This window comes from Pundamilia nyererei, unplaced genomic scaffold (genome assembly GCF_000239375.1).
Source record: "Pundamilia nyererei isolate P.nyererei 1_Seehausen unplaced genomic scaffold, PunNye1.0 scaffold00081, whole genome shotgun sequence".
In the NCBI taxonomy this organism is placed as follows: Eukaryota; Metazoa; Chordata; class Actinopteri; order Cichliformes; family Cichlidae; genus Pundamilia; species Pundamilia nyererei.
The window spans coordinates 2,636,256-2,650,228 of NW_005187482.1; the positions used below are offsets into that span (position 1 = coordinate 2,636,256).

Here is a 13,973-nt window from a genome sequence, read left to right on the forward strand (position 1 = left end):
TGTCAATTCAGATTCTTTGTCAAATATACACTAATGAAACAATTTACATCAGCAGCCTAACAATTGTCATGATAATAAATACTATTTAATCTACAGCACCAAATCATCAGTCAGTCACCTGTGACCTCACCTCTTCACCTCTGTCCGAGCTACAGCATGGCAGAGCTGCCTCTGTCACCTGATAAATAACAGTGAGACATTCCAAATACATGCAGTCACACATGTGCTTCAAATACAGTAATGAACCAACAAGTCATCATCCAATTTCACCTGTGATCTTGTATCACCATTACTCTCTGAGCTTTGTGTTGGTTCTTCTGTCACCTGACAAATAGGACATACATGACAATAAGAATAAAATGGGTAGCTGCTTCGGTGTTTCTGTCAATTTGTGCAGATCTTGACTCATCAGTAATGTTTGTAGGGTGAGTGCATTTTTAAAACAATTTGTGCAAACTGCACTACAAGGTGGCACTACAAGACTACCTCATGACATTTTGTCTCAAAAATCAACCCTATGAATATGTCAGTACCATTAGGATGAAATTATTGTGTCACCAACATTTTAATGTTAGACGTATAATTTTAACAGCCTCTGTAAACTAATATCCTGGCTTGCTCAAAGCTGCCGTTTTCTCTGACAGTTTCAATCAAAATTAGAAATGCTACTCTGGGAGACTGAGATAACTAATAGTGCTGCCTGTTGTGCAGTTAGTTTCCAAAACACGTTATTCGTGGTTACATACAATTTTAGACTGATGTGGGCCAAAGCCTAGCATAGCCTGTAACGTTATTATGACGGACACATATTATGAGTTAATTTGGCTTTAAGTGACTTGCAGGTTTCTTTGAAAAATACTTATATCCAGGTTCTTCCTTTTTGCTGCCATCCTCCTCTCCTCCTCGCAGCGCAAGCAGTGTTGCCAACTCCTCAGTAAGGAAAATCGCTATTGGTTGTCCTAAAAGTCGCTAGAAGTCGCTAAATGACGTCATCGCCTAATTGGTCATGCTAATCTAATTGTAACCTATGTTGTTGGAGAGAGAAATAACATCGTGGAAGAGACATAAAGTGAGTAAAAAACGTCCTAAATGCATTTAGAGTTTATTTAGAACTACAAATTAAATTTCTTTTAGCAATTATTGTTTTTTTTTTAATGTCACAATTCCAACCCTGCTCCTTTACCTGGGCTTGGACCGGCAAATAGGCACTCTGGTGGAGTTACTTTGTGTGTGTGTGTTTATAAGTAGTTTTAAACCTTGTGATCCACAAAACAGCATAAGAGTAAAGGAGTAAAAGAAGAACTGACTGCGTTACAGCACCCGCTGCTTGTTGAGAGTAAAAGTGATACGCGCTTTCACGTCTTTTTTTAGCGACTTTTTTTTAGAAAAAAAAGTCGTTAAGGGATCTGAAAACTCGCTAAATATAGCGACAAAGTCGCTAAGTTGGCAAAACTGAGCGCAGGCTTGCCGCTGGTAAAACTAAACAGAGCTCCCTGAAAGGCACAGCCAATCACATTGGCCATATTTGTCACATGAGGTAGGACTCCAGTAGAGGACGTAATTTAACTCTTTCTGCACCGCTGGATGAATGAGACGTTGACAGATCGGGGTTTTTTTTCTTTCTATCGGGTTTGATTTTCTTTACTCGAATAGATCAAATTATTGGTGGGGACAATTCAATAATCGCTGAATATTGGTGGGGACATGTCCCTTCCGTCCATGCCAAATCTACGCCCTTGCATCACAAACACACAAAGATAAACTTGATTAAATAAAAACCTAAAATACAGAAGAAACCATTTCCACACTCTTTACCCTTAAGATAAGTTTACTTTTTTTTTTACAAACACTATAAACTAGTTCACGTACAGCGTGCGCGTGCGTCTGCCTCAGGCTGTGCCGCATTAAAAACACCTGCTCACCTTCTCAGCCTCTCGGAGTTGTAAACCACGAGTTGCCAGTCCGGTCTTCAGTTCATTGATGTCAACCCTGCCATCTTTATTCAAGTCCAGTTGCTCGAACAGCTCCGCATACCTCTTTTCTCTTTCTGGGTCCAGAGCTGCTCCGCTCTTTCCGTTCTCTGCATTTTCTCCGCGGCGTGAAGGGGCGCTGGAGCACTCCTCGTCTTCGCCCATATGAAATGGAGAAAACCGGGTTTTGGTGCTGATCGACAGATTGTTTCACAGCCAAGCATCAGAAACTAAGCAACCGCGCGTGTTTTTGCAGAGGAACTGGTACCATTGTCTTACATAGTAACGGATGAATGGAGAAGAACGGAGTCTGCAGAGACTAACGTTCCTTCCAGATGGATGGATGCGGTTTGGACGAGCTTGATTAATCCCCGTGTCAGTTACATAGCCAGTCCTCCCCAGCACGCGCTAATCCATAAAGTCATTCAGCTGAATTTAAGTTTCCGTCATAGTAGAAGGTCGTAAATGAGTCGCTCATTCTACCGCAGTGTAGGCTTTTAGAAACACATCTGTGTGCGCGCCAGGAGCTTAACATCACCTCCTACTTGCACTTAAAAAATGGTACGAAAACCTCAAACCCACTTGAAGGGAGAGTGAGTAAAACGCAGTCTACCTCCGCAAATTCATCGTCCCCTGGGACTGACGGCACGCGCTCCTACTGCCTCAGCGTGCGCGCGCGCTTACAGCAGTGCACGAGAGAAGTTCACCGAGTTCACGCGATTGTATTAGGTTTGCGATATTTTACAGGGAGCCAAATCAAATCAACAGCCAGCCTTCTTACAGTCTGGCGCGCTTCCATGTTTTACTGGGTGGTACAGAGGACCACGCTGTAACTGTGGGAAGCCTCCTCTGTACACATGTATATACGGGAAGGATATATACAGGAGAGCCGCACTAAAGCACAAAATATAGTCTGGTTTTGACAGCTGTTTAGCACTACCAATCAGCACAATAAAACATGATTATAATATTCAACACATCCTTTAAGTTTTAGGGAACACTGGGGATGGTTGTAAAAAGGGAGATGGCAGAAAAAGCATCACTTTCACTAAGAAGGAATTACATAAGAATCATGTAATCAGCTCAGTGTTTATTACAGGTTTATTCCAGACTATGCATGTGACAATGTGTGAAGAAGCATTCAAAATCTCTAACTTTCATCTAGGATAGTTTAAAAAAATAATATTACGTGTTTTAATAAGTACTGATCATTAAGAGGTTTGTATTCAAGGAAAATGAGTGGTAGCGAATGAGCTTTTATTGCCTGCGACATGCAGTTACTAGCATTGTAACCCTCTACTGCAAAAAAACATCACGGAGGATCCCCTGCCCATCCTCACATAGCCACAAATTGATTATACATACTAACATAAGGATTGTTGTGGTAACAAAGTGGCACTACTGAAGTAGAACCATTTTGATTTTTTTTTCAAACCAAGAATAAATTCTTATTTATTTACAGGTCCACTCTCCATGGTTTGAAAACTGCTCAGCCTGATCTACACTGTGTGGACTCCATTGTAATAAACTGGTGTACAGCTCAGTGTAAGTGGTGTTGAATGTTCACACACTACAGTCCCTGTCACTTTGGTGCTGGTCAACCACATCTGTTTCCCAGGTGGATGGTAGCAGAGCTCATGCATATGCTGGCACTTATTGACTCATTTCTGATTTGCATTCCTGCTCTCTTTCTGACTTTCACTGACAGCAGCACTGTCAGGAAACAATAGGTTGAGCAGAGATTGTAAGGTTGGCACAGTGGAATGAAGCAGGTGCCCCATAAAGAATTGACCTGGGCTGAAGCCATTCTGAAGAGTATCCCAACAAGGCAATAGATCTGTGGCCTTTTTGTGGAGGTTTTTTCTGTACCTGCTCATTTATGAGAAGAGAAGAGAAGAAAAGAGAACCTTTATTAGTCCCACACGTGGGAGATTTGTTTTGTCACAGCAGAAAGTGGACAGTGCAAAGTTATATAGCAAAAACTGGAGAACACTGGAATACAATAAGAATAATATACTGTACACAGCTGTACAGAATAGAATCAAAAAAATAAAATAAAATACTATATACAATAGAATAAAATAAAATATACAATAGGATAAAAATAGAATACAAATGCTATATACAACTGAGTAAAAATACAACTTTGTCAGAAAAAGAGTATTGCACTTAGTCTTATTCCACATGTGTGGATGTGTGTGTTTGATCAGCTGCAAAAGTCTTTGTTGTGGAGTCTGACAGCAGTTGGGAGGAAAGACCTGCTCCGTCCCACACCGTGGGTGCTGCAGCCTGCCACTGAAGGAGCTGCTCAGTGCTGTCAGAGTCTCCTGCATGGGCTGGGAGATGTTGTCCAACAGGGATGACAGCTTAGCCACCATTCTCCTGTCACTCACCACCTCCACTGGGTCCAGAGGGCATCCTAGAACACAGCTGGCCCTGCGGATCAGCCTGCTCAGTCTCTTCCTGTCCTCCGCAGGGATGCTGCCGCCCCAGGAGACCACACCGTAAAAGATGGCTGAGGCCACCACAGAGTCATAGAAGGTCTTCAGGATTGGGCCCTTCACTCCAAAAGACCTGAGTATCCACAGCAGGTACAGCCTGCTCTGCCCTTTCCTGTAGAGGGCATCTGAATTATGAGTCCAGTCCAGTTTATTGTTTAGATGAACACCAAGCTACCTGTAGCTTGTGTTTAGCCTCTTCATTAAAAGGAATGTTTGCATGATGAGGGCAAATTCTATGGCAAAAAAGAGCTTCAGCACAATAAGGTGTATGCTTTTTGGAAAGAAATAGATTTTACTAACAGTAGTACAGTTGGTTTCAATAATGGCAAAATTATTCGACCTGAAGAAGTACAACTTGTTATAGAGAGGATGCCTCTAAAAAGCATGTGGTTTAGACCACTGGGAAGATATCTAGTAGTGTCTGAACAAGATGGAATATTGTCTCCTGCTCTATTCAGTCTGTATCTTAATGATCTTTCTGTCAAGTTAAATGCATGTAAGACTGGGTCTATTGTGGGTAACGTTATTGTTATTAATGTATGCTGATGATTTGGTCATTTTGTCTCCCTACAGTGCTGGTTTGCAGCACTTACTTAGAGTTTGTGCTAGGTATGGTGCCCAGTATTGCTTTTAACCCTAAAAAGAGTGTTATTGTGATTGCTCCAACTAAGGAGGATCACAAGCTAAATATTCCATCTTTTTATTTAACTGACCAAGTATTGAATGTGGGGAGCAAAGTGAAATACTTGGGTCATATCTTAAGAAATGATCTTTATGTTGATGATGATGTGAAACGGCAGTGCTGTAAGCTGTACATGCAAGCTAATATATTGGCACCTTCACAACATCTGCTTTCTGGTCATTCGCCCTGACAAGGACTTCAAGGACATGAAGTGCACGATGTGTGCTTCAGTCGAAGAGAACTGTCCTCTCTGAGATGTTCGCTCTGACTGTCCAGACAGGAAGTCCATTCTTTGCTCCACCTTTGCAGTAGAACTTCACTGAACTATGCAGTTCAGTCTTGTTAGTAGGTCAGGCATTTCTCTGGTTGCTGCTGTCTTGAATGGGTATGGCTTAACTCCAGTTTCTGGGAAAATGTTACAGAGGAATTTAACTTCCTTTGATGATATCTTACATTTTTCTATGCTTGGGAATACTGTATGCAGGTGAGAATCACGTTCTTTCTGTGAGAACCCCCAGATCAACACATTATCAATGTAATAATAATAATACTAATGGATTGCATTTATATAGCGCTTTTCAAGACCCTGAAAGCGCTTTACAATTCCACTATTCATTCACTCTCACATTCACACACTGGTGGAGGCAAGCTACAGTTGTAGCCACAGCCGCCCTGGGGCAGACTGACCCAGAAGCAAGGCTGCCATATCATGCCATCGGCCCCTCTGGCTATCACCAGTAGGTGGTAGGTGAAGTGTCTTGTCCAAGGACATAACAACCTAGACTGTCTGAGCCAGGGTTCGAACCAGCAACTTTCCGATTACAAGACGAACTGCCAACACTTGAGCCACGATTGCCCCATCTAGACCTTCAACAACAACTATCCTTTTATGGAAATAATAATAATAATAATAATGGATTGGATTTATATAGCGCTTTTCAAGACACCCAATACCACCCAATTCACTCTCACATTCATACACTGGTGGAGGCAGCTACAGTTGAAGCCACAGCTGCCCTGGGGCAGACTGACAGAAGCGAGGCTGCCATATCGCGCCATCGGCCCCTCTGGCCAACACCAGTAGGCAGGTTGTGCCCAAGGACACAACAACCAGGACAGAGAGCCCAGGGATCGAACCGGCGACCTTCCGGTTACAGATGCGATTTCCAACCCCCTGAGCCAGAAGGAGACTTGAGGTAGAGTAAGGATACAATTGAGAGGCTGGATTCCTCAACTAGGCATTTGCTGGGAAAAAATAGGTCTGAGGATCTCTGCTTTGCCTCTCCCTCTTCAGTGTGTACTATAGAAGTGAGATTAATTATTGAAGCAGCATTTAGTCATGATAAAGAGCAGATTAATCAAAAATAGGGCTGTTTAGTAATTGACTCAATGAAAGAGTTGCTTCTTTAAAACAATTACTCAAGAGACAAGTCCAGTGTCTTAGAGCGAGCTAAAATATACCAGCATTTCATAGTGGATAATGGGCAAATAATCCCCTTTACTAATTATTGAAACTGTAGTATATAAACGTAAGATTTTGCTGTTTATGCTTTTGAAATAATAATAATTAAGTGACATTGCTGTACAGTTATGAACACTTGAACCTCTGTGTGTTGTAAAGCATAACTAATGCTTTACAACACACAGCATAATTAATAATCATAATATAGCTAAAATCCATCACTGGTGGTGAAGTTGTGTCAGCAGGCCTATAGATGACTTGTGAATGAACAATTAATCGCTTATTGGCTATTAATAGGGTGCGGATTTTGAGCAGTGACGTACAGCAGAAGATAGTGAAGTGCACTGATCAGCATCCACAGGATTAGACACAGAGAGGGAGAGATTAAAATGGTCAGTGTCACTTTCTCTTTGTGATGGACTGTAGCCGTCATGAGCAGATACGATTTGTAATTTCCACCTGTACAGGCACTTTTTTGTCCATCTGTGCTTTAATAGCTTCAGACTCAACAATTCAGAGCAACTCACAAAATAAATGATTGAATAAACAGCCGATCATGTGGTAGAAACTCAGTGCATTTAGGCGCGTAGACATGACTGATACAACCTGCTGATATTTAATACAAGCATCAGAATGGGAAAGAGAGTTTTTTTTAAGTGACTTTTGAATGGTTGCATAGTTTTTGCCACAAAGTTACCAAATCTTCTGTGTCGATGCCAAACCAATACTTATTGTGCTACTGAAAATGCTGGTAAAGTGCTGGTGCTATATCAGCATCTATTAATATAGATGTCTATTATGTGATCAGTCTGCTCCAAGCATGCCATGTTTAACTGACCTGAAAAGGGCCCATACCTAAAGTTGCACAATTACACCATTATTTGGAGTAAGCCTAGTACATGGGTCCAAAGGGTCAAAGTGTGGAGAAGAAGCAGAGAACACTATTTTGACTGCTGCACTGATAGAGTAACAGCTTTTGATGGAGGCATTGTCATATGTCCAGGGGCATCTTCCTCACTGGAAAAATAAGGCTATAGTGCTGCCACTGTGGGCCTCAGACTGGATGAGCCTGGACCCCTGCTCTCGGTGGATTTTGGAGAACAGGGGTGTCCATGGGGGCCAGCGGGGGGAGCTGGCTCCAGGTACTTTCCAACTGTCCCAATCATTTCCCCTCCATCCTTAATTGCTTCCCTCTTCCTGCTTCATCATGCCACCACACATGCAGGACCTTGAGGTAAAGGTGCATCACTGAGTTGCAGGGGAGGTATTCCTCCTCTGTCCCTTCCTGGCCACCGATGCCTCAGTTTTATTCCTTAACAGGCACTACTACATTACTTACACTCTCATCACATACACAAATAGGGCCTTGGGGTGGGTACACTGAATGGCACCCTGAGGACAGTCTGTTTAATCAGCCTCCCCTCTGGTGCAAGTGCCCACTTCTCAATTTTAAATCGCATGTGTGTTTCTTGGAACAAAAGCTGTAATGGTCCACTTGGGAAAATTAATCTGTTGGGCATTTTGTTTGGTCTTCAGACAATAATTCTGATTGCTACACTGCCAAACAGGACAAGCAAAAAAGAAGGAAAAACAAGGCTTGTGATTATTGGAAGCAATCTCAATACAGAGAGATATGGATACGATACAAGTGGCAATCCCATATCTCGATAGTCTGGGCCCAAATTCTGTACTCCAAGATGGCAAGACTTGCCCCCACACAGACTACCTCCAAAATTTGGGAATGAAGAGGATGGAATGGCATGCCTGCCTCAGCCCCACCGAACACTCATAGGATAAGCTTGGATGTGCCAAGCTACCTGGTATTTTCATGCAATAACACAACATCTGAATATTTGTTTTGACTGTTAAAATGATAAACAGATTGATTTTCCAGTTTTATCATGCATATAATGGAATTTCAGCCAAATGAGGATTGATAACACCAACATACATAATTTACATTTCTTTTTTTAATGCTTTTTAAATTATGCAGTTGACCAGTTTCGCATAAAACAAAGTGAAAGGTTACATGAAATTCACATTTTAAACTCATCAACAGGGTAATGTCACAACAACCCTGCAAAGGCAAAGACCTCTTCCTCCCTTAGAAAGTAGATTTTACAATAAATGTTAACTGAAATCTTGTTGCCTTGTATGTAATAATTAATTTCCCTAATGCATTTCTGCATGGACCTGTGAAAAGAAATATATCTAAAGAGAGATAACTGAAGAAAATGTTCACATTTGCATTTTATTTATAAAGAAGTAGAAATGGATGATTTCCCAACATTAGTATTATTATTTATTTTAATATAACATGTTTATACCAACAAATATCAGCTTAGCCAAAGACTGAATTGTGTAAGGAAAACTAATAAAAAAACAAACAAACAAAGCATCTACAATCAAGACAGCATGTTGTGCTCGCCTTGAGTGCATTGTTGCATTGTTAGCTGCAGCGACAACTGCTGGATTTAAATAATGATTGCAGCCAGCGTTTATAAAGAGTGTGGAGAAGGACTGAACTTTGCCCAATCATTCTGATATCTAGACACCAAATGAGTGATGAATGGTCCTGTTTACATAACCAGCTGATGGTAAAGTGCTAACTGAATGAAAGATAACTCTGTATTCCAATTAATTTAATTATAACAAAACGATATAATAGACTATAGTCTGTCAAATGCAGAATTTACAAAAATACTTTTTACAAGGATGCATAAGTTGAGAACAGGAAATCAAAGTTAATGTTTTGTTTAGTTTTGCTTTAGGATATATACGCGCTTATAACAGTCGGAGTGTATGTGAGGGGTGGAGGCAGTGTTAAATGATCCCAGACTGGAGAAAATGTCCTTTTCCTCTGCGGTTCCGGTGATGATGACCCTAAAACGTAAAGTCACAAACAGCACCAAAGATAGTCTCCTCCTTTTCTACTCTCAGCACGAATTTGCTCTTAAACACAGTTTCATACCTCATCACTGTACAACCAATGACTTTATAAAAATCGTTGTGTACGAAACGACAGCTGTCACGTGATTTTTTCTTATAGCAATACACATGCTGATACGGGGCTTCACTAGTTGTGCTTTGATACACCCACTGAGAGTCCTTTATCGTTTGACCCATCACAAATGAAAGTCAAAGTGCTACAGCTGCCTGACCACTCTTTATCAACTGTCTCTCAGTCAAATGTGCTGAAAAGAAGCATCATATGGCATATTTTTTTACTTAAGTAATGATACATATGCTGCATATTTATATTGTGCACATATGTGAAACCCAAGGGGGTGGGCTGGAAAGATCTGGAACAGCATTCAGTACTAATTTCAAACAACAATTACATAAACTGTTCCTACACAGTAAACATTTAAATCAGATATTGAATCTATAAATCACGTTTTCTTGCTTGTTTTTCTGAAGCTTCTTGGAAAACAAGCTGGCACATACAAATGTTGTGTTATTTGCAACCAGGCATTTTAGTGCAACATAAACTGGTTCGTTTGCAAAACTTTGATAAAGCTTGGAGTGAGCCATAATGATGGACTGGCTAAATCTAGAGGTTAGTAGACATTTTTTCATCTTAATGATAATGGTTAGATTGACTCACTAATTTCCACCTTTTATAGCAGCTTTATAGAAGGGATTGGAAAATCAGCTATTTAACCCACATAATATATTTGATCCTTGTTAGTATGGGATCAGAACGATGCCACCTTGAAATGAAACCAAAAAAAATATTGAAACTGAAAAAAAATATTGTAACTGAAATAAATGTACTGAAAAATCTTGTATTGAAACTGAAAAAAATTGATAGTGAAAAGCAATTAATTGAAACTGTAATTTTTTTGTTTTCGCTTACAACTTTTTTTCCAGTTTCAATCCATTTTTCAGCTTCCATCCATTTTTTCAATTTCAATCCATTTTTCAGTTTAATTAACTTGTAACATCCATTACAAAGTTGTTCAGTTGAGGTAGTTAGCTAATTGTCTGCTGGATGCAAATTATATGCAAATTACCGTGAAGACTCAGCAGAAACCCGCCTTTAGTCCCCTCCCCCACTGGCCAAAACAGCGACACATGATTAAAACAGTCATTGATTAAACTGAAAAACAGATAGAAAAAAGCAAAAAAAAAAACAATTGTGAAAGTAAAAAGGGAAAATAACTGCAAATGTAAAACAACAGAAGTAAAACACAAATTTGTGTTCATTAAATGTCAGCCTTTCCTTTTTCAGTTTAATTTTTCTTCAATCTCAATATTTTTCTATACCAATGTTTTCTTTTTCAGTTTCCTTGCTCTTAATTAATTGGTTACCGTTGCAGTTCCCACCTCCCACCAGTAGTTGGAGATCCAACCCAGTCCGGCTTGGCTGCTGAACTGTCCGCCAGACATTTATGTCTTCATGCTACAATCCCACCCCCCACCCCCTCAAAGACACCAATTCTTAAGTGAGACAAACATAAGATGCCTTTGCCCGTGCAAGTGTTTAACTTTCAGGTGAGTTTAAAATGCTGTTCAAAATGTTTTTTTGTTTTTTTTGTAGCAAAGACTGCTGGAAACTCTGCCACCTTAGCTAGCGTTTAGCAGGCTAGCTTTGAATTTGTAGTTACGGTTGTCGTGGTTAAAAATCACAATTACAGACCACTTACGCAGTAGTTGTTTATTGTGTTTAATAGGCATGTACTAGGCACCATAAGTGTGTAAAACACAATCCACTTATCTCTTTTACATGTTAAAAGACTTACAGCGAAGGAACAGCTAATGTGTAAGACATCTAGAGGTAATTTCTGATTAGTGCAATGCCATATGCCGAAATGAGGAGTGGCCCTTAAAATGTCACGAAGCATCTTAAAATGCACATTCCCTGAAGCCCTTCTACGTAAAACTGATATGAAGCTTTATGAAGTGGAGCAGAACTCAAGGATTACAGTTGACTGAAGGCCTCGGTTAGCTAACAACATTTACAGCGCTGGTGTTAACGCACCTAAATGATAAAACGACGCGTGACTCTCGCGGTTGGCTTTTAAAGTGAGCCACAGACATGGCAAGTTTCAGTCTTTGTATAACACAGCACTTGGAGTACACTAAAGAACCAGTTGTGTTTATGGTCGTAGCCTTAAGCTAACGGAAGTATACCTAATATCCTGTTGTTGGCAGCTTGTCATGCTCGTTCGCTCCGGATAGCAGTTACTAGCACCATAAGTAGACAACACAATTATTACATATGTAAGAAGTATCCGTTGTCAAGAATAGCTTAATTTCAACGTCAATAAACTCCAGTATATACCATCTTTCAGTGTATCACTTTGCTAGCGCCAAGCTAATGTTAAATGCCTGTTGTTTACATCAGGAACCCGTCCATCCTAAGCATGATATTTGTGTCTCGTTCTCTGCCAGGCCCATGTAAGCTTGTTTATGGCAATGGAAAAAACCACAACACAAATCATTTGCTATTCATAACTCATAATGTTGAACTAGGTATTTCAAAATCTTCAGTTAATAAGTCAGGATTTCTAGAAAATGGCACAATTGTAAGAAAATAGCTTAAAATTTCAATTTGAGTATCTCTAATTTTTCAGTCACTAAGTTGAGGTTTAGAGTTAGCTCTGTCAATCAGGAAGCTATATGAAGGTACATTATTTCTTTGCTTACAGGAAAGAGAATGCATCAGCTGTCCAACAGCTGGACATGAATACATTGTTTCAATAGCTTTTATGCAGTTATCTTTGTGAGCTGAAGCTCAATAATAAAAACCTTTTATTGAGCCATAGCCAAACCACTGATATGCAATGACGTGCTGTAATGTTGTAATGCTCAAAGCTTGTAAAATCAAGTTAAGCTCAGCAAGGGTTTGAGCTGTCACTTGAGAAAGCGTCATGCCAAAAACAAAAGAAAACAGTTTACATTTGAGAAAAATAGTTGTTGGTGCTCTCGAAGCAGGAGATGGATATACAACATCATCAGTGTTTTCGAGTGTTAAAAAGTGAGAAATACCATCAAGTAATTCAAAGTTGGCTACAAAGTTCAGAACAAGAATAGTGAGGTAGGAAGCCAAAGATTTAAAAGACTCTGGAAAGAAAATGATTGTCTAACAATATCAGTGAATGATTTAGCCAAGTCCGGAATTGTAGTCTCAAAGAAGACAATCAGTAGAACACTCCAAAGAAATGAACTTTAAGGTTGCAGACCAAGAAAAATGTCACTTCTACAGACGAAACATCTTCAAGCCAGATTGAATTTTGCTCAACAAAAACTACGCATACTGGAAGCTAGGGGTTGTTGGGATACTAGGATTTTATACTTGATGTTGATACGCAGGAAATTACTTGATCCTCAGTACCATTTTGGTTGCCACAGGGGAGATTTTGACCCCACCCTGCAACAACAAAATTAATCGCAAACAAGTCAAAATCTTGACTTGTTAAATCTCAACTAATTTTCTCTGACTGGCCTGCACAAATTTTTGACTTTAATATCACTGAAAATCTGCTCGAGGCACTTAAGAGAATTGCCATTGAACAATGGTCTGGGATTGCTTGGGAGGTGTGTTGAAAACAAATCACTGCAGGCTGTTATCCAGCAAAAAGGATTCACATTTAGGTGTTAAGATCAGAGAGTTGTAAAGTTTGGCCCTACTGTTTTCATATTTAAGGAAGGCTGGCTCTGTGGTCGACATGAAGCTGGACACTCTGGTGACAGTGGCAGAGAAGAGGACACTAAAAACACTGCTAGACATTATGGACAGTGTTGGGCATCTTCTGCATGGTCATAAATAACCAAAGGAGTCTGCTCAGCGTCAGCTAGCTTCTCCCCATGTCTAGGACTTAAAAACTCCTTTTTCCCACACGCCATCAAACTGTTTAACTCCTCGTTGGGGGCGGGAAAACAGGAGGACAAAGGAGGGCGGGGACAAATAAGCAGTAGTGTTTGCACAAATAAACACTAAATAACAACTAATCACTGTTCAATAGACTGACAATAGTCAAAATACTGTGCAATAGGCGTTTTGGCTGCTACATTGCTTATGTTTATATATATTTTATTCATTCTTATGTTTATATTCTTTTTTCCCTTTAATTTTTATTCTAATTTTTTTTACTATTCAAATTTTTTTCAGTTTAATAATCCGAGTGATTAATAAAGTTCTATTTATCTATCTTACTGCCAATGCAGTAAAATCATACCTTAGTCCAGTGATCTACCTTGGCACTTGTGCAAGTGAAGCCAAAGGGAAGATGTGCTTCATCATACTTTCTAATCTTTGGCTTAGAATGAAGTTGGTTTGGAAACATATTCAGCGATGCTTCATCTCCTGCTTTGCGTTTGTGTGGGCGCCCCGTGCTAGCAGTGTCCAAGCG

At 40.0% G+C, this 13,973-nt stretch overlaps 2 protein-coding genes across 2 annotated transcripts in view; one reads left to right on the forward strand and one right to left on the reverse strand.

Moving 5' to 3' along the window:
• Nucleotides 1–228: 228 nt before the first annotated feature.
• Nucleotides 229–2,643, reverse strand: LOC102199096 (calcium-binding mitochondrial carrier protein SCaMC-1-like). Its single transcript, XM_005738121.1, has 2 exons — nucleotides 1,923–2,643; nucleotides 229–324 (listed from the first exon to the last, which is right to left on the reverse strand). Exons 1-2 carry the CDS (start codon nucleotides 2,133–2,135, stop codon nucleotides 229–231), a joined length of 309 nt encoding a protein of 102 aa, XP_005738178.1. The 5' UTR covers nucleotides 2,136–2,643.
• Nucleotides 2,644–10,959: 8,316 nt separating this feature from the next.
• gps1 (G protein pathway suppressor 1) overlaps nucleotides 10,960–13,973 on the forward strand; it is an 11,470-nt gene continuing 8,456 nt past the window's right edge. Inside the window, exon 1 of the mRNA XM_013912138.1 lies at nucleotides 10,960–11,112. Within this exon, the coding sequence (XP_013767592.1) occupies nucleotides 11,080–11,112 (33 nt within the window). The 5' untranslated portion in view covers nucleotides 10,960–11,079. The remainder of the gene's footprint in view (nucleotides 11,113–13,973) is intronic.